We start from the raw sequence: 22,268 nt of genomic DNA, 5'->3' as shown, positions 1-22,268 counted from the left end.
ACCCGAGCTGTTGCCGAGGTGCATCCTGCTACGATTGATCCTCCAACGATCACGTGGATTGTTCCCCGAACTGGTCTTTCCTCCGGGGGCTGCTTCTACAGTTCGGATGTTCGGCTGCTGGACTCGGGAGCATCTCTGCTGTGCTCTCACTACCGACCTGTCTTATTACTATTATTGTGGTTATTATTATTCTGTACAAAATTTTTTAGGTACCCGCGATGGATAAGTTCTTCTATCTCGTCGCGGAGATTATTACAATGTTCGGTGCTATGGCCGTGGTCTCTATGGAAACTGCAATACAAGTTTTTATTCCTCTTGTTTGGGTTTCCCTTCAGACGAGGTGGCCATTTCACGTACAGGGCGTCTTTGATTGTCATTAAGATCTCGACCCACTTCGCGTTTAAGGGTGTGTAGTCCGTCTGACCTACTAAGGGAACTCAAAACGACATGCTTGGCTTCGTCCCCCGAGCTGGGTCTTTCTTCCTCCTGTCATCTGGTTGGAGGGTTCGCCTTCCCTCTTCATTTTTTTGATCCCGCTTTCAGTCCTTTGGTTGATCTCCTCCTCTATTCTTATGAATTTGTCTGCGAGCTTGAGGAATTCAGCTATGATCGCGGGCTGGTTGACTACCATGTGCCACCTGAACTCCTTGTGTGTCACACCCCTCTTGGCTGCTGCGACCTGTACCGCGGGGTCTAGGCGCGGTGCGGTATCTGCAAGCACGCGTCATTGAACCGTTTGACATAGCCCCAGATGGACTCTCCTTCCCTCTGGACTATTTCGAGGAGGCTCTCCTCGGTTCGGGGGCACCGTTTGCTAGTAACAAAGTGCGTGGTGAAGATTTGCACAAACTGGGTCCAATTTCTTATCGACCCGAGGGCCAGGTTCCTGTACCAAGTGCGGGCCACTCCCATGAAGGTGGTAGTGAAGGCCACACACATGACCCATCATACTTGTCTAGAGGATGGAGTTTGAAATCTTTTGGCATGGGAACTGCAAGGAGTTTTGAGGACAGGGGGGAAGGGACTGAAAGAATATGGGCAACTTTTACCTTGTCCGAGCTTGTTCCTTCTTTACCTCAGAGCTCGGGCAGGACGCGGGTGGTAGTTCGGTGACTTTGCCATCGTCTTCGCTGTTGCTTAGAAGGCCTGGCATTGGCGCTACTTTCCTCGGTATTGCCGAGCTTGATCGGCCCGAACTGTTGGTAGTCTGCGGCCAGGATGCTGAATTGGTTCTCTACGAGCGGGAGCTCAAACTTAGAATGTCGAGGTGCTGACTTGATCGACAAGGAGGTTCCTGATCTGCCGACGAGCTGCGAGGCGGGGGTAATTAGTCTTTCCCTCCTGCCCAGGGATGAGGCCTGACTCCTGGAGGGGTTCTGAAGTTGGGAGGCTTCCCCTCGGTGAAGGTGCCCGCCCTGAGGGGAGGGCTTGACCGGCTTCGGAGTAGGGTGTCGAGGTGGGAGTTGTGGTGGGTTCAGAGGCAGTTGGGGGAATTGCTGTTGATAGTGACACTAAGAAATGTGGTGCAGTACTTGTTGATGATGGAGCTGATGTTGCTGGAACTGCTGCATTTGGGCTTGCATTGCCCGGGTGTTCCCCTACCGCATTCAAGTCGGCATTGTGCCTGTTGCTACTAGAGGAAGCCATGGAAGCTAAGGTTTCTTTGAGAGAGAGAGAGAGTTAAAGGTTAGGGGAGGCTTTTTGATGTCTTCCCACAGACGATGCCAAATGATGATGCGCAATCTGATTGGTCCTAGCTACCAGTTACCTTGCGTCTGACGAAATTGGAGGTGCCTAAAACAAGGAAGAAAATAGAGATTTCCGGGGAGGAACCCGGTTGGAACACTCCGAAGCTCAAGTTAGTGCTCTTGAGAAGGCAAGGAAAATGAGGGACTTCAAGACCGAAAGCACAAGAATCACATACCTCATTCTTTGGGGGAAGGGGACTTTTATAATCACCTTGGTACACTCACTCCCATGCCCCTGCCAGATCGGGCATCATTACCTCTGCTAGATCGGTTGTCATCATCTCTGCTAGACGCCAGTTCGGGTGTCGTCACCTCTACTAGTTGCCAGTTCGGGTGTCATAACCGCCACTGTCTTCCTTGTCAGGGTCGTCTCTGCCACGTCTGAGATGGCGGTGGCAGGTGGCCGTTGGAGGGCAGCTGTCATGTGTCGGACCCCTAATCAGTCAGGCGCGCCGCTTCTGTGTGCAGGCTTCCTGGGCGTCAGGTACGGTTGTTCAATTAGGCGACTTGGAGCCGAAGTAGTATGTGAGGTGAAGTCTTGAGTTCGGATAGAAGTGTGGCCCAAACTGCCTCGGGGTGGGTTAGCTCAGGTTTTTTCCCTTTGCGCTCCTTGTAAGGCTCAAAACCTCCAAGGGAGAGCTTGGGTTCTTCCTTGGGGAGCTTGGGTCATGGGTTCCTTTTTGGGGGGAGATCGGGACTCTTTTTCTCGAAGCTCGAGTTGTGGGCCTGTCGCCGTGCCGAGTTGGCGCTTCTGTCAGGTCACTCTCGGTTGCTTCCACGTGTCGCATGGCGAAGGGGTCGGGCCAAATCTCCCTCTATCAGTTATGGTTACCGGTTTTCCAGTCAATAAATTGATGTTAAATAGACTAATGGTTAGTTGGTAGATTACCATTTTATCCTTTCTTCTATTAAAGATAGAAAATAAAGTAAAGTTTTGATAAAAAACAACAAAAATATATCTCAAATTTTTCAGTCTAAAATGTTTTCTGCACATTTTATATATTTAAGTAAAAAGGGAGCTTCAAATAAAAAAAAACGAACATTTTGATTAAAAATGCTCTATATATACTTACACAATATAATTACCACTTTATCCCTTCTAGTTTTAAATGCAACAAGAAGCAAGATCAAGAAAAGATTGATGATCAAAAAGAGGATGTGGATTTGTGGGACCCAACATCCAATTCAAACACTTCAAACATGATCAATGATCAGTTAAATTAAAGATGTTTTGATTTTTGAATAAAGAGTAGGTTAACATAAAAATATGTTTAATAAGACTGACATGCCGACAATTTGATTATAAAAATTGCATTTGTGCTGATGTGACCAACTTCAGTCAATGAACAGTAGAGATGACAGTGAGTTTTAAAAAACAAAAAGTCACATATGGATGCCCTGGACATTTTAAAAAATTATGGTGAATTTAAAAGAAAATCTGAAAAGTCAGAGAGTTTCCCGGGCCCAGTGGAGAATAAAAAAAAAAAAAAAAGAAAAACTCCGTATCTATGTTTTCCGTTACCGTAACATCTCGATAGTCACGTGCCACGTGTCGTTTTAACATCCCTTTCAGTTTCAGTTTCCAAACATCGGATCCTTATTCTATCTCTCTCGTGCTTCTGATGAGCCATGAGTAGTCGTCAACCTTACGAGTTAACATCCACCCGAGGGGAATGACTCGAAATGTGCGTTGGAAGGGCTCCCACGCCACCCTGCCTCATATCTTTGGCCCCACTTTGACAGTGAGGTGAGACCAGTCATTCCTGCTGCTCTACACTCTGTTCTATTAATCTCTCTTTTGATTACTTTAACCTAGATTCCAATCCGACGACCGACCATTCTTTCTCTTCTTTCTTTTTTTTTTTTTATTATTATTGGATGGATCTCTCTATGCTTTCTTAAGCGCCGCGACCCAAGTGAGAATGTGAGATGTTTGTTATTCATTATATCTAAACTCTAAAGACGGTTGAGTTGAGGCTACTCTAGTACTTTTACCATCCTCCAACTAGCAATTTCAGATGATTCCGATCTAATGGTTTCTGTATGGTGGTTCAGGTTCTACTACTGTCTACAGTACACTGAACTCCTGAACCCTCATTGTTGTTCCAGAAGACCAGAATCCAGATTGGGCCCAAGCGTAACGTTTACGTACACCCGTCTGTCTGTCTGACTCTCTCTCGGCCTCGGTTTAGGTTGCAATTTTGCAAATATGAAATATGTCATGGCCCCCGATTGAAGTCATCGTTGCCCAGTAAAAAGATATTGCTTTTTTCTTATATATTCAGATTTGCAGGTCCTTATCGGACGGATGGTGAAATGCCATAGCCAACGTCCAACGTCACCAAAAACCGTCATGGACTCCCAAATTACCGAACCCGGAACAACCTTCTCTCCCGCCGTGAACGGCTTTTCTAATGGAAAAATCACCAACGCCGATTTCCTGGCTGAGGAAGCATGCATCCCAGCCCACTTGCACAAGGCCGATACGGGTGTCCTCGCCTCTCCGGTGGGCAAGGCTTCTCACACGCTCCAAAACAACGGCGAGCGTGCTCCTATCCCATCGCTTGGCGCTGATTCTACTGCCAGGGATAATGGGGTCAAGGCCGTTTCTTCCATGGATGCCGTTGTCAGGGTGTTTTGCGTTCACACGAAGCCCAATTTCTCGCTCCCCTGGCAGCGGAAACGGCAGTTCAATTCCAGTAGTTCAGGGTTCGTTATTGACGGGCGGAGGGTGTTGACGAATGCGCATTCCGTAGACTACCATACTCAGGTTAAGCTCAAGAAGCGTGGCTCCGATACCAAGTACTTGGCCACTGTTCTGGCCATTGGCACGGAATGCGATATTGGTATACGGAGCATCTTCTTGTTTGATTTTTTTTTTTTATGATTAAGCAATTTCAGTATTTTTTTTTTTTTTGGATTGGATCTGCACTGTCAGAAAGCCTTATATATCCACAGTGTTCAATCACTTGAGTTTTACCAAAATTCTGCTCGCTTCCCCAAGTTTTCTTTTTCTTTTCTTATCTCCTTCTATCTTATTTTGTTATTGGCTTATTGCCACGGCAGCGATGTTGACAGTTAAAGATGACGAGTTTTGGGAAGGCATTTCGCCGGTGAAGTTTGGATCTCTGCCTGCTCTCCAAGATGCAGTCACTGTAGTAGGATACCCGATTGGTGGGGACACAATATCAGTGACTAGTGGTATCGTATCGCGCATAGAGATGTTGTCTTATGTTCATGGAGCAGCTGAGCTTCTGGGTTTGCAGGTTATGGAATCGGGCTTCTACTATTGTTTAGATGTTTCATGGTATCTGCCATTTTTAATGATATATCACCTGACATGTTTTGCTTTTGAATGGAATCTGCAGACCGATGCAGCTATAAACTCTGGGAATTCTGGTGGGCCTGCTTTCAATGATAAGGGGCAATGCGTGGGTATTGCATTTCAGTCCATTAAACATGAAATTGCGGACAATATAGGTTATGTCATACCAGTACCCGTTGTTATGCACTTCATTCAAGATTATGAGAGAAATGGAGAATATACAGGTATTCTCCAATACAACTCTAGAGTCTGGATACTATTTTTCTTATTACTACTCTCCTTTACAGCACAAACTTATTACCTACCCCAAATGTGAGTTGAAATAACTATTGTTTTTGGTGGAGTGCCGACACCGTCGTTCTTTTCTACCATCTGAAGTATTGGGATCATTTGCTACATCCCAGGGTTCCCAACTCTTGGTGTTGATTTACAGAAGATGGAAAATCCTGACTTGCGCTTGGCAATGGGAATGACACCTGACCAGAAGGGTGTTCGTGTTAGGAGAATTGAGCCTACTTCTCCATTATCTCGGGTTCTGAAGCCATCTGATGTAATACTCAGCTTTGATGGAACTGATATTGCTAATGATGAGACAGGTAGGATATATATTCTTTGCGGTTTATCTCATTCTTTAGTTTCCTGTGTTTTGCTTCTTGTTCAATCGAGGTTCTTGTTTGTATTGGATCTTTTGTTTCTTCTACAACATTTATCTCCTTGGGTGGTTCTGATGTCTATCCAGTTAATATGAACCGCTTCCCAAGTAGTGATTCAGTGGCCATAGGAACAGTAGGACCACGGATTTCCAGACTGCTATATGCTGGCCTTATGGTACTTATTTTATCTGTGACGACATTCTTTTTGTAAGGAGGATAGATAAAATCAAGCTACTTATTTTAAATTGTCCCTCTCATTTAGAAGCATTTGGATAAATAACATAGGACCGATTAGGGAATTGGAAGCTTTTGACCAAATCAGAGATGATGGAGAGAATTTGCGGACTGAAGTCCTGTACCTTTGTTATCTCAAGCGCTTCAAACATTGATGCCGTGTCATGTAAGCAGGCAACTTATTCTCTTTCTTGGTGACCTTTCAGTCTCATTCAGGAATGGAGAGCACATTGGATTTAGTTACCTGGTATCTCAAAAATTCATGGGAGAGAATGCTGTGATTAAAGTTCTTCGCAATTCAGAGACTTTTGAATTCAACATAAAGCTTGCTAGTCACAAACGCCTCATTCCAGCACACATCAAGGGCAGACCTCCACCATATTACATTATTGCTGGATTTGTCTTTACAACCGTATCCATTCTGTATCTCCGTTCTGAGGTGTGTGTTACCTTCATGGTTGCCATTGTTTGTGGTTGTTTTAGTTCTATCTCATGGTGGGATGCATAAATACATTTTGTAAACTGCTGTATTTGTAAACCATCTATTTCTTACTTCCAAAAGGTTTTCATCCTTCTGTGGTCAAACTATTTCAATCATCAGAATTTTAATTTGATTATGTGTAGTAGGAATTATATTAATTTCTTATCATCTTTCTGTGGAAGTAATTGAGTTCCTATATGTGGATTAAAATCAAATATTATGGATTATTTGACAGTGAAATTCCAAAATGATTGTTAGACATTTTTCTTTGTACTGTAGAAATAACGATTCTTCAGATGATAATGTTATTTATGCTTTTCCATATATACATTTAGATATTAAACTTGGCAATTGCTGAACAAAAATGTAGTTTGACGGATATTGAAATCTAGTTTAACATGCTTCACCATGAGTTTTACCAAGTATCATGTTAAAATTTGAAGCTGTTTCACAATTGATAAATTTTTCTGGATTTCCTAAGATTCTGAAGTACATGTATATAAACCAGAAAATATCTTACTACATATACTAATAGGTCACTTATTACTGTATTATTTGTTTGTTTTAAACATTACACCCAATAAGCACTTGGACATGCCTAGGGTAGAAACCCAAATGCACATACGAGGGGGAAAGACCATTAACTCAATGGTCAAGGCCCCCAAAATGAAAGAGCCAGTTCAAACTAAATAGAAATAATACAGTGAACACTTAACCCAAACAGGGCCTAACTTTGAAGGAGTACCCAATACAGCCAACAACAGAACTCACTAGATTCATCATGGAACTCTACAGGCTTTATGGTTCTTACACAAGGAACTTAAGGAATCCTTTAGTTTATTTTTATCTAAAGGAAGTTTTGTTTTGATCGATTCTTAGTTTTAACTATAAAAGTCTCCTATATGTTTCTTCCATGTCTATTTTAGAAAGTTCTGTTTCTAGATTTAATAAATGAAAAGAAATCAGTTTTCACATTTCCTCCATAAGTATTGTAGAGTTTATTCTTGAAGTCCTTGTTAGAAATTCAAACTCATCCTAAGAATTAGTTTCTCGATTTTCTATTTTTTATGGGGTTGTGAGATAAATAGAAGAGGGCTATCTGCCTTCACTATTTGTAGGTATATAAACTGAAATCTGTAACTGAGACCTGGTCTACAATGATTATTTTTGAGGTTTGGAGATTTTATTTGTGAGGTTTCATCCATATGATCTTTGGGGGTGTAATCCCGTGAAGACCTTTGTTGAGACTTTTTTGTTTGTTTGTTTAAGATAAGATTCATTATCAAGTAGTGATTTTGGTCCTTCAACTCGTTCACTTTGTCTTCTGATGTTATTTCAAACTTCTTTGGTTTTGGTTTTTGAATTTAATACATCTCAATTTATTTCTTAATTTGAATTCCTACGTTTTCATACACTTGACTTTATTTCCAGTTATTGAATTCTGAATTCCATCTTAATTTCTATTTTTTCAACCGTCAGCTTTCTCTCCAGCCAGTTTTGTATCCATCCTTTAAGCCCCATTAAAAGAGACCTACCAATACTTCTTTTGTTGGTATCAAGAATTTATTTCTTGATTCTGCTTTCTTATGTCTTTGTTTTAACTATTGATATCCCCCAATTCAGATCTGTCTTTTGTTTAACCATCATTTGCTTAAGAAAAAATAAAAAAAATTTATCTCATTTTTCCCAGATTTACAGGGATTTCTATGTTAACCCTGGATTAAGCAGAGACACCCACAAAAAATATAAGGTAAAAATGAATGAATAAAAAAACGTTTAAAAAAGAATTTTTATGTATGGATTTTTTTTTTTGCATTAATATGTTAAATAGGAAGCCTTCCAAGGAAGTACTAAAAATGTTACATGGTTCATAAGGATAAACCCATAAAATCCAAATGCCTACATATGTATATTATCCATCAAAGGAAGCCTTGACCACTAAACTTTGTTTGCCCATAAGGCTATAAGCATAGTAAGTCACCCAATTCCTTCTAAAAAGCAGTAGAAAATGAGATCAAACCTTGTGAATGAAGTTGCAATACAATAACAGGCAGGCAAATGTTTCCTCTTTTGAGTTGTAAAGGCTAAAGCAATTAACCATGCCCCTACCATTTATACAAAAAACTAATAACTCCCCTACCTCTCGAAATTAAGTGATGATTTGATTTATAAGAATCTTGTCTAGTGTTGCCATCCACTTGAAGAAAAAGCCCTTGGATTGGACAGGGAAAGAGTGGTCCATGTGACAGTAAGGAATCATAAGAGAACATGAGCATAAATGTACTTTCTGAATTTTCTCTTACCTACATGTGTACAGATGTTCTAAATGTACTTCCTTAAACCAAACACAGCCTAAGTGTTCGAGTGGAGAGAACATAGTCTGCTTCCCAATTGTTGAGGTGGTGTTGTAACAGAGGAGTCCATATTACCTGCCTGTCCACAATCTCAAGACAATTGCTAATTGTGTCATTTAGTACAGTTTCCAAAGTGTAAAGAATTATATAATATGTATTGAGAGTTGTTTCCCTTTCCAAAAGTGTATGTGGGTTTCATTGCTCAGCTTATAAGTGGCCCAACCTTGCAGCAGGTTCGAACTGACTATTACTTACATGCATGTATTAAGGGAAGTCAACTTTGTAGTGGACTGGTTATCCCACCATGGTCATGCTACCCAAATTGCCTCTTCTGGGTTTAAGTGTATCTCCCTGGAGTATATTTGTTTTAGTGATGCTTAGGGTAGGGCTACCCCTCGTGGTTTGTAATTTGTTCCCTTCCTATCAAAATTGAAAAAAAAAAAAGCTTTTAAGTGATGTCTGTACCAAAACCAGTAGCCTTATGGCCAGCTTGTAAGTGATGTATTTTAGTACCATCTTGTCTTTATGTGTACTATAACCGAAACTTGTGATTAACTTTCATGTCTATCCCAGCTAAAGGGCAATCTAGTTCATTGGTTACATGTTTCTAAAGTAGCAGTTTTACTCAAGCTAGAAAAAACAAATCCATAGAGATGAAACAGGCAGGGTCTCAGTAACCCTGAGTAATAAGAGTCCTCTGGAGCAGAAGGCTATATGAATATTTTTTCTAGTGGTTTTGTTCAAGTCATTAAGGTCTAAGAACTTCAAGCAAATGTATTTCCAGAATTGATGATTCCTAGTTTTGATTCAATCTTAAAATATTTACTTTGAATGGAAAATATTGGCTTCATGATTAGATTTGCCTAGGTTCTGTGCTATTATCTTTGCTAACTCTTTGTTATGATCTGATTATCAATCAGTATGGAAAGGATTATGAATGTGATGCACCAGTCAAACTGTTGGACAAACACATACATGCAATGGCACAGTCAGAAGACGAGGAGCTTGTGGTTGTTTCTCAGGTCTCTCTCTCTCTCTCACACACACACACACTTCATTTTTTTTTTTTTGCATATCTTTATCATTTAATTGAAGATTGCCTTTGCCAACTTTGCAACAGGTGCTTGTGGCTGATATAAATATTGGCTATGAGAACATAGTCAATACACAGGTCAGAGTGGGCTTTTTAAACAATAGATTCTTTTCTTTTTTTTTTCTAATTTTTTAGCTTACATTTTTTACCTTTCAGCTAGTGATGGTCTTCTCTGGTGTATATTTTGTGTAGGTCCTTGCTTGCAATGGCAATCCTGTCAAGAATCTGAAGAGCTTGGCCAGCATGGTGGAGAATTGTGATGATCAATTTTTGAAGTTTGAACTGGAGTACCAACAGGTCCTACCTCCGCCCTATCTATATAGTTTGCACGCGCACACACACACAGACACCCACAAAGTCTGATTGCAGTATTCTTATGATCCTTTTATCTGAGTGCAGCTAGTGGTCCTACAAACAAAGACAGCCAAGGCAGCAACACTAGATATTCTCACAACGCACTGCATACCTTCAGCAATGTCTGATGATCTCAAGACATGAGATGGAAGCACATTGGAGATTACTCTCCTGGCTTCCAACTATTGAAGTTTCTCTTCTTGCAGAACCCGACCTACCGAATTGGTAGAATCTATAGATCAATTAAAACAGGAAAAAAAAAGAAAATAGAAAGAAAGATAAAGAAATTAGAGTTGGATTGGGATATCTATCTCCTAAATGTTATATGATTTATTAGCATGCTGAGGGATCAGAATAACAATTTGAAGCATGACTGTAGGAGCTGGGATGGGTTTTTACACAGTAAGGTGCTAAGCACAGGGGATGTGAAATGCTTTATGACATTATTTCTGGGAAGTTCCGTTGATTTGATGGAAAAGAGAAGATCTGCAGTAGAAAGTAACCAACATGTATGACCCTTTTCTCTCCAAGGCCAGATGTACTCAATGTAACGGTAGTGGGAAATATCACCCAAAGGGAATGGGATTTCAATTTGCTAAAATCTCACTTCAAGCTGAGACGTCTATTTTTGTTTGTTTAAACACCCTGACAATCTAAAACGAACTCGAGATCTGCGTCACTGTTAATTGTATCACATTCTCTGAAATGTAACTGATGGGCCAAGCCAATTTACGAGACAAAACTTCAATATTGGTTGGATGAGAGCAAAAGGCAGGTTTGTTTTTATCTTATGCAAAAGTACAGGTACTTTTGCGACAATTGTGACAATCAAATACCCTGAACTTTAGAAAAACAATACTCAAGTCCAGCATCTCATCCGTCAAAAAAAAAAAATCCAGCACCTCTAACTAATGTTATGGTTTCCAAACTACCCATTTCATATATATATATATATATATATATATATATATATATATATATATATATATATATAATTATTTATTTAATGTAGCCCTGATATTGAATTTGTTGAACTGGTATAAGAGAATGGTAAATTTCTGATGCAAGATCCGTCTAATAAAACTCAAAATAGCCCCTCATGAAACAATCTTATACAATATGTAGAGAGTATTTTGATATTTTGAAATGTTCCAAGGTGTATACATGACATCATGTGCTGTAGAGATAATTGATGGAAAGCCAATGAATGGATTTGAGCATTGATTTTTAGAATTTCAGGTGCTTGATTCTTTCACTTAAAAACTGAGGCCCTTAAATATAAGGGAAAATTTCTGATCAGTATCTGTACTTTGGTTTGAGTGATAATTTGGTCCTTAAACTTAAAAATACGACATAAGTTATGTATATCACGTGACATCAATTTGTGTATATCACCTGACCTCATGTATGATTTAAGACTTTCAAAAATATCAAAATTACCCTTGAAAATAAAATACATTAACAGAGTCCAAGCTCTCTGTCACAAACACCAAAACCTTTTATTGCATAGAATGGAAAGGTCTCAAAAATGATTGAAAGATGAGATCGACAAGAAGTAATTGAGAAGATAGAGGAGGATGAAGAGAGTACGAAACCAGCTGTCTCGACCAAAGAGGTGAGAAGTCAAGCAATAACAAAGAATGGAAAGAAGAGGAAAAATCACTCAAGCAAAAGAGAACTCTGATGCAGTCAAAGAGGAGTTGGAGGATCTCTCATACGTCATAGCAGGAAGGGGAAAAAAAGAAAGCAAAATAGAAAGGAGATGGGTGAAATTACCTTGCAACCATGATTGCGGCAACTCGGCGAGGCTGAGTGACAGCAATAATTCCAGATTTGGTGTACCCATTTCTGTGCAATATTTGCGAGAGTTGCGTGCTCTTCTCTGAACCAGTCTCTTCGATTATGACAGCGACAAGGTTTTGCTTCACCGTTTGAACGATCTTCTCTTCGAACTGAAGAATCGGAAGAACCATTGTATATCCTAATGAGAGATGGAACTTGTAGCGTAGCCAAATAACCACTGTAAAAAAAAAAAAAATCTGAAGCTCAACTGCGGACTGTTGTGGAACCAACTGCCTAAACCTTGCAATAGTTGTAGCACCGATGTCGTGCTTGCAGACCAACAGCATCGAGAGCCAACCAATGTGAAGATCACCGTTGTTGGCAATTGGCACTGCATCGCACACATTGGTCTTCTCACACTTTTAACGTTTAAAAGACTTCTCTATTTGATTTCCATCTTTGGTCCCTCGTGGGCTTCGAGAATTGCCAAATTAGCAGCCATGAATCCAAGCTTAAAACAGGGGACGCCTCGTATAGCATCTGCGTCGTCATCATGTGCTCATCATTGAACAACTCCGGGGAGGATTCTTTGTTGGGTCCATGCGGGACCAAAGAGCAGATACCATATACGCCGTCAATCTCTGCTCTGGATCGCCTTGCACGTTGGAGACCTGATTCAGGTGGGACAGAGTTGTCGTAGTAGCGTTTGTGTTTCCTTCGGCGAATCTGAAGACGAGGACGACAAAGAGGTTGAAGGTGAGAGAGGCTTCTAATGTTTCGCTCCACTCACTGCTGGTAATCACCAAAGCCGTGTCTCCTTCTCTAGTTCTTGAAGCAGACTTATCATGTGAGTCTGGCTCTGATTCAAGAGGCACAACTCAGTTTGTAACAGAATTGGAGAAAGAAATACCAGACAAAGAAAAGTTGCTACAAGGAGGGTTGTTATTCTGGGGAAGATGGAGGAGTCCTAAACTTCTCGTCAAAGTCCAAAATTAGGTGTGAGTGAGGATTTCGTCTCGATGAAGTCTCTCATGACGTTCTCCGAACAATTTTCCGGCAATATTTCATTTTTCGGTGTCATCCTGAATTAGTGCAAATAATTGGTTAATAAAAAAAATTAGATGACCTTTGAAGGGTATCTACGTCTTTTCAAAATTTGTAACACTGCATTATCACATTTTAAAATTCGGGATCAAATTGTCCTTGAACCAAGTCCAGGATACAGACCAAGAATTTTCCCTAAATATAATTATTAATTACCCTCGGATACTTATCCATAACAGCATTGTGCGTGGTATCATATCCATGTTTTCTCCAAAGGGCCTCAGCACTGGAGAGATGACAGTGCTGTTAGGAGCCCACCTGACCTTCAGACCATGAACCAATTTGACAACAATTACTACCAGATCCTTGTTGCTCGGCCTGGACTCCTCCATTCGGATCAAGAGCTCTTCAATAATGGGTCTCAACGATGGTCTTTTCACGAGGGATTTTACTGCGGCCATGGTAAAATTGGGTGGTAACATTAGCCACTATCACCGGCAGCCAGCAGGAGGAGAGTAGAAGAAATTGCAGGAGGCTTAACTACGTAACTTCCTCACTATCACTAGGCCATTGATCGAATATGGACACTATGGAGAGGAATGACACAAGTGTAGAAATGACACAAGTGTTTGGGCATCATTATATATTTCTGTCAAAATATGGCTAGACTTAGTTTTCTAATAAAAAAGAACACTGAAATGGTTGTGGGTGAATTAAAGTTTTTTTCGTGATAATAAGTAGCTTCAGATAATCTAGGTTTAAATCTGAAAAGTTCTGGCCCGTGGGCCTTTCCCCCTTCCCAAATCTAGATTGGGATTTGAGTGGACTCATAAATATGAGAACAATATCCGGTCCATTTAATATAGGCAGCAGCTTAACCACCCATTTTAAGTTTTTAACAGGTGGATTCAGATCCGATGTATGTCCAATTGACCATAATGACCTGTTTCAGGGTCCTGTTCAGCGAATTTGTCATTTTTAGTGTATTGTATTTATCAAAATAAATACAGTCAAACCTTATTTCAAGGAGTATAAATAGTTTCTCGATTCCATGTAATCTGATTCGTAATCAGTTAATGGATGGGTATGGATAAGCAGGCATATGGAAGACCCCATTGTGCCTCGACCATGTAATCAACCATGATGAAAAACAGCTATGTCATTTACAGTAGACAACCTAGTCAATTGTAATGTAGCATTCCACTTTACAAGCTCATATTAGACCTCTACATTTCGTCAATCTCATATATACGTATTTCATCTATTCTATTACTTTAAAGTAATAGAGGGGCACTTTGGTTTGAAGGCTCCAAGCTACTAAATTCACCATCGACCAATTTATCTTCTTGGGCTTTCCCCCACATCACAGCATAGAACCCAAGAGCAATTATTACTGATCCGATCACACTGCACACAAAAATCAAACCTTGTTCATTATTACTATTTCCTTTTGAGAAGAAATCAGGAGAATAGAACCTTTTTAACCTTTCAATCTTTCATCTTAATTGCATGCATATGGTGTTACATTTGTTGAGGATGAGAAACAGAAACCTTTTCCTTTCTTTAAAGTATTGTTTTCATAAAAAAAAAAAACATTAGCATATTCACAGTTAACAGATATCAGTGGTAATGCTGAACTTAACACGTTAAATTCCAACTAGCAGCAGGCTCAACTGACAAAATAAAATGGAGGAATTTACCTTCCTATGTGGAGAATATCCCCAAGGAATATGATACCCATAACAACTGCAATAACTATACCCGAGGGCCTGAACATGGCAACAAAGAAGGGCCCTTTCTTGCGCAAGCACCATGTCTGAACGCCAACGCTGAATCCAAACCCAAAAACTGCCTGCATGAAGTCAGATTGGTTTACATCACTTTCCAGTTCTCCAAGGAGTGAGCATTAACAAAATCCATATATCAACCAGCAAATTTTACAATGAATATGAGATTCAACATTCTTATAATAAGCGTTTCTTGCCAATTCATCATTGTCAAATCCCTTGGGTTCAAATAAAACCAATGTAAGATCTTTCTCCTGATAACTAGTGTGATTTATTTACTTGGCCAAATTCAGATCACCTCTACCTTAAACCCTAATTAGGAGGTTGCCCACAGATAGAATGAACCTAATTCATGAAATGGTAAGCCATCTTTGCCATCAGAGTTTAGGCGCACTGCATTTGATGGATCCTAAATGCATCAGGTAATTATTGTGATATACTTGGAAACTCAGACATAGCAGGGATATCATATTATATCCTTACCGAATATACAATGGTAAACAACTCCAAATCAAGCCTTAATCTCCATTTGCTTGGTTCTCTTTCCACAAGTAGACAGACGATTGCAGATTGAATGGTTGCAAAGAAGGAATAGAAAAAAATCAGGGTAAATTCTTGAGGATATTCCTTAACAATTGATGCCTGAAAATATAAACACAGATTAGTTTGTTGATTTCAAATGCACGATGAACACAAGAAAGATTTGCAATAGTCTTGATGGACTGAACCTGGAAAATATACCAGAGTGCGCTCAGCAAGCAATCAGCTGCAACAAAAAGGCCTCCAATGACCCAGTTTGAATTTGGCGAGAAAAGATGAAGATGAGGTGAATCAGAAGGTGACGGGGTCGTCAAGATTGAGGGGCCCTTGTAGAGACTCACTACAAACGCCCCTGCAATTGATACCAAAGTACCTAATGATTTGGCCTGACTGTTTGAGCTTCTCAAATCCAACTTTTCCATCCTAAAGTCAACCATTGAATTTAGCATTTATGATGATCTCAGAGTCACCCCTTTGTACAAAAAACAATGCAACAAGATAGTCGAATTTTACTAGAACGTATGAGCAATCAAAGCAATGAGGCATTTAAAGCTCAGCCTCATTGGGTCGACTTGTACAGAAAGCTGCTAATCTCTTTTCTAGGAAAAAGGTGTGCCAGGAGTTTCCAACTCCCAACTCTTTCATTTGCCTAATGATAGATATAACCATGTAAAGTAAAACTTTAAGAACAGAGAAAAACCTGAAAATGATGGCAAGGATGAAGGTAAAAGCTGGTATAAGGTTGCTCATTGCCGAGGCAAGAGTAGGAGAACTGTAATTGATACCAGTATATGCAAAGACCTGCACAAGATAACTGCAAGACAAAACCAAGACCACAAAATCTCATTTCTGTATCGATTTGATTTTCATTTTCTTGGCAACGAATTCAAATTTATTTTAAAAGAAAACAAACCCATCATGCCATCGGTGTAATTCAAATATGTATATGTGTACCCAATTAGGCCGAGTAGAAACAATCTACATAGGAGAGAGACAGTGATTGGGGGCAGCGTTGCTCTGCAGAGGAGGATAAAAATAGAAAGAGAAGCGTTAAGCAGCGTTTGCTATTGTTGGTTTTAAAAGAGACACCAAATAACAGAAGTACAGAACTAATGAAAAAGGAAAAACAAGGAATACGAGGAAAGAGACCTGCGGCAGAAGAAGGCAGAAGGGAGGAGGAGGATAGTGGCGAGAGCATAAGAGTACATGACGAAGATGAAATTACTCATCCCTCTTAACATGGAAGCTTTGCTTAGTGTGATTAAGCCTACGCTTGAGCATTCCACCATCATCATTCCTGCAAACGGGATTGCATCCCACAGGCGTCTTGACCTCGACCGCATGTTTCCCTTCGTCTGTTTCATTTACAAAATGGAAGAATGTTGGCTGTGTTTGATTGTGGGAGTGGTGTTGATAGAAGTTTTGGGAGACGAAGAATGAGAAAGATATGACCTGGGTCTATGAATTTCAATACTATTACGATAGCCTACCCAAAAAAAAAAAATCTCAATATTATCATTTTCAATTCCACCAAGAGAAAGAAAAACGCATTTCCATCAGCGACAGAACTGAGATCACTGTCTTTTGGGGTTCCTTTTTCTCGGTGTGTAAAAACTTGTAAGAGCCAGTGTTGTTTCCTCCGCTCCAATCATGGCTGCCGACGGCTATGCTTCGGCCTTAGCCAGAAAGAAGAGAATTTTCATTAATTATAGCTGGGTGACGCTGTTATGACCCACTTATATAATAAAAATATAGCCACTCTTTTCTTCCCTCCTACATTCATTGCACCTGGACAGAATTATCTTTACATGACTGACTGCCTGAGTGCCAATAACAGAAACCATAGTGGCGATGGTGTGGTGGGGCGACCCCAGTTTGTGTCTGTGTCCTATTAATTTTCGGCGATAAAATAGAGAGAAATGCCAAAGATATACCAATTCGGATAATCAGATCTCCTACCCAACCGACATGACACTACAGTCGTACGTTAGATTGATTGGAACGATGATCATTGTCGTCCCATCTTGGTAGTGGTGACCGAGCGACTGGCTTCAATATTGAGTTGTGTTCACACACCCAAAACAGACTTGAGAAGTTGAGAGTTCGAGTATCCCTACTCACAACAGTGACAACACCAATACAATGTCTAAGATTCGTGGTTGAAGTCTTTAAGATGCGTGTATTGAACATGACACCACCATTTGGTTCAGTCTTTGCATATAATAGATCCAGAACCATCGAAAATTCGATCTGATCCACTTAGACAATTACTCATGTTAATAATAATTTGATACTTTATTTTTGATAATAAAATCTTAATAGAAATGATAGTATAATAGTATATTATCTATATGTTGATAGAGCATATGTTATTAACCAAAATTATCTTATATATTATCTATGAATTTCACCTCATATGTTGAAGGGGTCAAATTTATAAATAGGGATGTTTTAATTCTAGTCAATAATAAGATTTAATATTGAAGCAAAAAGAAAAAAAAAAAAGAATAGAATTCAATGAATGTTAGTGGGAGTTAATACTTTAAATATAAGACTTAATGAAAAGGATTTGAATAAGGAGAAAAGTGGTTATTCAAATTATAGTTTGTTGAGAACAACCAAATAAAAAATTGATGTATTTTAGTCAAACAAAAGTTTTACACTCTCATTCACACTTTTAATAATAGTATAGATTTGTTAACCCTATATATTTGAATAAATCCAATATATGAGGTTCAATACATGGTTTTCAAACCACAATTGGCTCAGATGATTGGCTCGTTCAGCCCAAAAACCATCCAGACAACCAGTTCCGTTTTATCCCAAACCCGATCCTTGGCCAAAAACCTTTCAATTGGTTAATGGCCTGTTGAGCTGTTCAACAGTTTTGGTCATTTTTTATTTTAATTATTTTTTGTTTAATTTTTTATTAGAACAAGTTATTAGTTCGAACCATCAACCTAAAAAACCGGTGGTCAAAACGGTTTTGATTTCGGGTCATTTTTTAAAACATTGGTTCAATATAATGCCTAGACACTTTCTTTCGTGCTAAGGCTGTCATTTGTTTGTGGGAAGGGAAGAGATAAAAAAGAATATTTTTAAGTTTTCTGTTCTTTTCGTGTTTGGTTTGTAAGATGGGATAGGAAATAATTGGGTTTGTAGTTATCAACTGTTGGGTAGTGACTTCAAAGTGGAAAAGGAGGATAAGGCTTGTCTAACACAAAAAGAAAAACACACTCTTTTATGTTAAGGCTGACATCTCCATTATTTTCTCTTGTACAATCAAACAATAAAACATTAAATCTTTATATCCAGTTTTTCTTTTACATAAAAATCTTCTTGCGAACCAAACGCTACTTTAGGAATCATTTTATTTCTTAAAAATAGAAGATTGGCAACAATTAAACAAGCAAGGTTATGGGTTTAAATGAATGAGATTCATAGAAATTAGATTGATGTAATTTTTATTACTAATGGAAGTTATCAATACAACCCATCAATTGATGTTTTGTCTGGAGGCTTAAGCTTTGGTTGAATTGCTTTAACTGAGCTACTTAAAAGAAGCAGAAGCTTCAATCTAGAGCCATTCAAAATAGTCAATTCAACAATGCTTATAGGCTATCCAAATAGACCTCACCTCATAAAGCCAACAACATAAAAGCCCTCCCAAAGATGCCAAAGATGTAGTAAGAGGCCTAAAAGTTGATGGAATTCTAGCTTTCTCCAGCATTTCTAATGTCAGAATAGTGGTTCATGAATTTCTTTAAGTCAAACAGATCCCCATGAACTTGCTAACTAAGATTTAGGCCCAATAGAACCTTTTATCTTATTTAACCACTTTGGCTTATATGTTTGTGTGAGTTGATGATGCACGATCCAGTAGTTCCCTACTTGAGAACAACTCAAATGCTGAACTAGGTAGGTCGTTTGGTCGAGCTACAAAGAGAGAAGATCAAAGCACCCAGGCTACTTTTATCCGGTGTGGCACTCCGATGCTTAAGTTAGTGAATTGGAGTTTTTGGGAACTTAGAAAGCAAGAGAGCAAGAAAATTGTGAATGCTAAATCATGCCTACCTTCCGAGGCTGGAGGTAAGGCCCTTATATAAGCAAACTGTCATGGGCCTCACGAAACGAGTCTGGAATCTCTGGCTCATTTGGTTTGGAGGTGGTTTCACGCTTGGAGGCGAACTCTATGTAAGCAGATAATAGTCATCAAATTCCGCTCGAAGTGGGCGGGGTGATAACCAGTTCCTCCAACGTGGCGTCGTGATCCTGGAGAATTTGGAGGCGATAGTCTACATAAGGGGGAGGTCGATCGGCACATCAAGCAGGTCACCAATCGGAATCAGGTCAGATCAATGGAAGCTTATCGCCTCTTACGTCGATCTGAGGTTACACCTAACTGGTCATAGTCCCGCCTACCAGGGTGGTGCTGAGGTCTCCGATGTAGTTGCAAAGTGTCCAAATTGCTCCTGGGGTCTACTTACGTGGTCCCAAGATGTCACTCTACTATTTTGTGATGCCATGTATCGTAATATCATTAAATAACCAAATTACCCCTCATCATGAGTGTTTCCTTGTATCGATTCATGAGATTATCCCATATTTAAAGGGTAATCCACGTCTGCTTAAAGGGAAACTTTAAGTTGGAATGAAGTAGTCAATTGGCTTCAAAAAAGAAAAAGGAAACTTTACCACAAGAAACAGTCCTCTGTCTAGGTTAGAGCAAAAATCAAGGTTAAATTGTAGTTCAATTTTGAGGGAGAGTATGAGAAAGGCACTTTTGAGAAACCGAGCTATTTATGAATATAGCTAAAAAAATTAAAGTATGCATAGCCACAGAAATTCAAATAAATTAATAAAACCAAATCCAAGTCTCAAATGATTATAAATAAGATGCATACATGTGAGAAATACATACATACATACATATATATATATATATATATATATATATATATATATATAATATTTGACTAGTTTATATAAAGTGTGAATGAGAAATACTGAATACACATAAACCACATTAAATCTTTCTATTCCTCTTTTTAAAAAAGTAAAAAGTAAATAAATAAATAAGAAATGATCTAAACCATTACCAGACTTGTATAAGAGCCCGAGCATAATTTAATATTAATCAGTGTGGAAGTTTTTTAAATTACCCTCTATTTCTTTGTTTGAGAAAGGGTCTAAAAGTCATTTTATTATAGCTTTAGCGTCGGCTTTAATGGCTATTAAAATGCCCATATTTGTGTATTTAATCTATTTCTAATTGTAACAGTTGAAAATGTAACTTCAATTATTACTTTCCACCTCATTTAATCTCCTTTAATTAAGTCTTATACTTAAAGGTATTACATCCCATTTTCTCTTATTAAATTCTATATTTTTAAGTTATTTCACTAATAAATGCTACTAATTATATCTATGACAATATTTTTAATAGTATAAATTCATATATTTTAAAATTGACTCGAAAACAAAACCATTTTCTATCCAAGTGATGGTTAAGCAATTCAACTATCTAAATCAAATTGATCAATCTATGAAATCATAGTTAGGTAATAAAATTTTTAAACTAGAAATAAAAATAAGAATTAAAAAAAATATAGAAAAATTAGACACATTTATGTAATTGAATTATTTTTATTGATAATGAAAATGAAATACATAATTTAGAACTAGCCAAAAATGAAATATAAAAATTAATAATAAATAGTCCAACTTTTGGGTTAAATGTCTTAAACTTTAATGTCATAAATAGATAATAAATTTTAATAAAATATAAAATTACAAAAACAAAAACTACATACATTTTGCAAATATATATATATATATATATATATATATATATATATATATATATATATATATATTCACACATATATAATATCATATATTCGTCATATTAGACAAAATGTGTGTAAAATATCAAAATTAGTTTACACACAAAAACAAAATTATAATAAAAATTGAACACATCTATAATTCTATATTTACACTACTATTAAAAATATGAATAAGATTGTTAAATGTTCTTTTGACTAAAATACTCATTTTTGAATTTAATCCCTAACTAATTGTGAGGTTTAAATTATAAATTGAACTACTACTTTTACCACATTCAATTCACTCTATTTAAATCTTACATCTTTTTTGATAAATGAACAAAAACAAAATACACAAAAATATAAGACATTACAAAATGAAGAATCTAGCCAAATAGTAGGGATGCAAATCCATATTCAAATTCATGTTTATGAGATGCGATCGAATCTGTTGTTAATACTATTGAATCATATTCAAATATACCATTATTCGAATCCGATCCAATCCGTTTACATCCCTACCAAGCAAGTAGGCTTATCAATAATACTTGAAACTTCACAACTAAATCCGATTATCACATATTTGGATGAGATGTTTATGTAATCAGATTTAGATTTTGCAATCTACATCTGATTAATAATAAAAATATAAAATATAAAATATAAAAACAAAAAAATACATAAAATTTATAAAAAAAAAATTGGATATAATATCATTATTATCATTATCATATCTAGAATTGCCACATACAAAACACATACATGCTTACTAGTAATACATATAGATATAGATATACCAAAAGAGATTCCCTAGACTCTAGGAGGAAAGATGGGGATGGGTTTCTCTTATTTTTCTCTCTGTCCATTGAGAATTTGAGATGGAAGAAGAAAAAAGAGAACATGGGATCTCTTTGGTGGTGATGTTGGCCGAGAAGCTTAAAAGCGGTAATTAGGCGATGCCTAGAATTGATTATTGATATATGCCTTTGAGCCACGAAATAAAAATGAGATTAGGGCTTGATGAATACTCTAAAGGCGGGTCTAT

At 38.1% G+C, this 22,268-nt stretch overlaps 2 protein-coding genes across 5 annotated transcripts; one reads left to right on the top strand and one right to left on the bottom strand.

Moving 5' to 3' along the window:
• Positions 1-3,674: 3,674 nt before the first annotated feature.
• On the top strand, positions 3,675-10,843 carry LOC148853980 (protease Do-like 9). Its single transcript, XM_088985490.1, has 9 exons — positions 3,675-4,594; positions 4,815-5,014; positions 5,117-5,297; positions 5,478-5,669; positions 6,167-6,399; positions 9,716-9,817; positions 9,916-9,966; positions 10,081-10,185; positions 10,288-10,843. The coding sequence occupies exons 1-9, from the start codon at positions 4,057-4,059 to the stop codon at positions 10,384-10,386; spliced, it is 1,701 nt and encodes a 566-aa protein (XP_088841616.1). The 5' UTR covers positions 3,675-4,056; the 3' UTR covers positions 10,387-10,843.
• Positions 10,844-11,651: 808 nt separating this feature from the next.
• On the bottom strand, positions 11,652-17,205 carry LOC148853979 (WAT1-related protein At5g40240-like). 4 transcript variants are annotated; one of them, XR_016113127.1, is made up of 8 exons: positions 16,545-17,075; positions 16,350-16,412; positions 16,096-16,209; positions 15,584-15,818; positions 15,339-15,497; positions 14,769-14,920; positions 12,294-12,883; positions 11,652-12,194 (listed from the first exon to the last, which is right to left on the bottom strand). XR_016113127.1 is itself a non-coding variant. In XM_088985493.1 (8 exons), exons 2-8 carry the CDS (start codon positions 16,736-16,738, stop codon positions 14,343-14,345), a joined length of 1,050 nt encoding a protein of 349 aa, XP_088841619.1. In that variant the 5' UTR covers positions 16,739-16,750; positions 16,886-17,108; the 3' UTR covers positions 14,210-14,342. The 4 variants fall into 4 exon arrangements, 3 of the variants coding, with proteins under 3 accessions (XP_088841620.1, XP_088841619.1, XP_088841617.1); XM_088985493.1 differs by lacking the exons at positions 11,652-12,194; positions 12,294-12,883 and adding an exon at positions 14,210-14,475 and having other exon boundaries at positions 16,545-16,750; positions 16,886-17,108; XM_088985494.1 differs by having other exon boundaries at positions 11,654-13,106; positions 16,545-17,068.
• Positions 17,206-22,268: the final 5,063 nt, after the last annotated feature.

The sequence above is a fragment of the Nelumbo lutea genome, chromosome 4, assembly GCF_056320005.1.
Source record: "Nelumbo lutea isolate HS-2025 chromosome 4, American lotus-T2T, whole genome shotgun sequence".
Taxonomy (NCBI): Eukaryota; Viridiplantae; Streptophyta; class Magnoliopsida; order Proteales; family Nelumbonaceae; genus Nelumbo; species Nelumbo lutea.
Note: the sequence above shows the minus strand (reverse complement) of the source record. Positions and strands in the feature narration are given on the sequence as shown.

What these genes read in the sequence shown, in the direction of transcription:
- LOC148853980 (XM_088985490.1), top strand. Translation starts at nt 4,057, where the DNA reads ATGGTGAAATGCCATAGCCAACGTCCAACGTCACCAAAAACCGTCATG. An exon ending in TTCTGTATCTCCGTTCTGAG is followed by an intron (nt 6,400 to 9,715) that starts GTGTGTGTTACC and finishes ATTATCAATCAG; the next exon opens with TATGGAAAGGATTATGAATG. An exon ending in TTGAACTGGAGTACCAACAG is followed by an intron (nt 10,186 to 10,287) that starts GTCCTACCTCCG and finishes ATCTGAGTGCAG; the next exon opens with CTAGTGGTCCTACAAACAAA.
- LOC148853979 (XM_088985491.1), bottom strand. Translation starts at nt 16,759, where the DNA reads ATGAAACAGACGAAGGGAAACATGCGGTCGAGGTCAAGACGCCTGTGG. An exon ending in TCTGCCTTCTTCTGCCGCAG is followed by an intron (nt 16,413 to 16,544) that starts GTCTCTTTCCTC and finishes CCTCCTCTGCAG; the next exon opens with AGCAACGCTGCCCCCAATCA. An exon ending in ATCCTTGCCATCATTTTCAG is followed by an intron (nt 15,819 to 16,095) that starts GTTTTTCTCTGT and finishes GGTTGACTTTAG; the next exon opens with GATGGAAAAGTTGGATTTGA.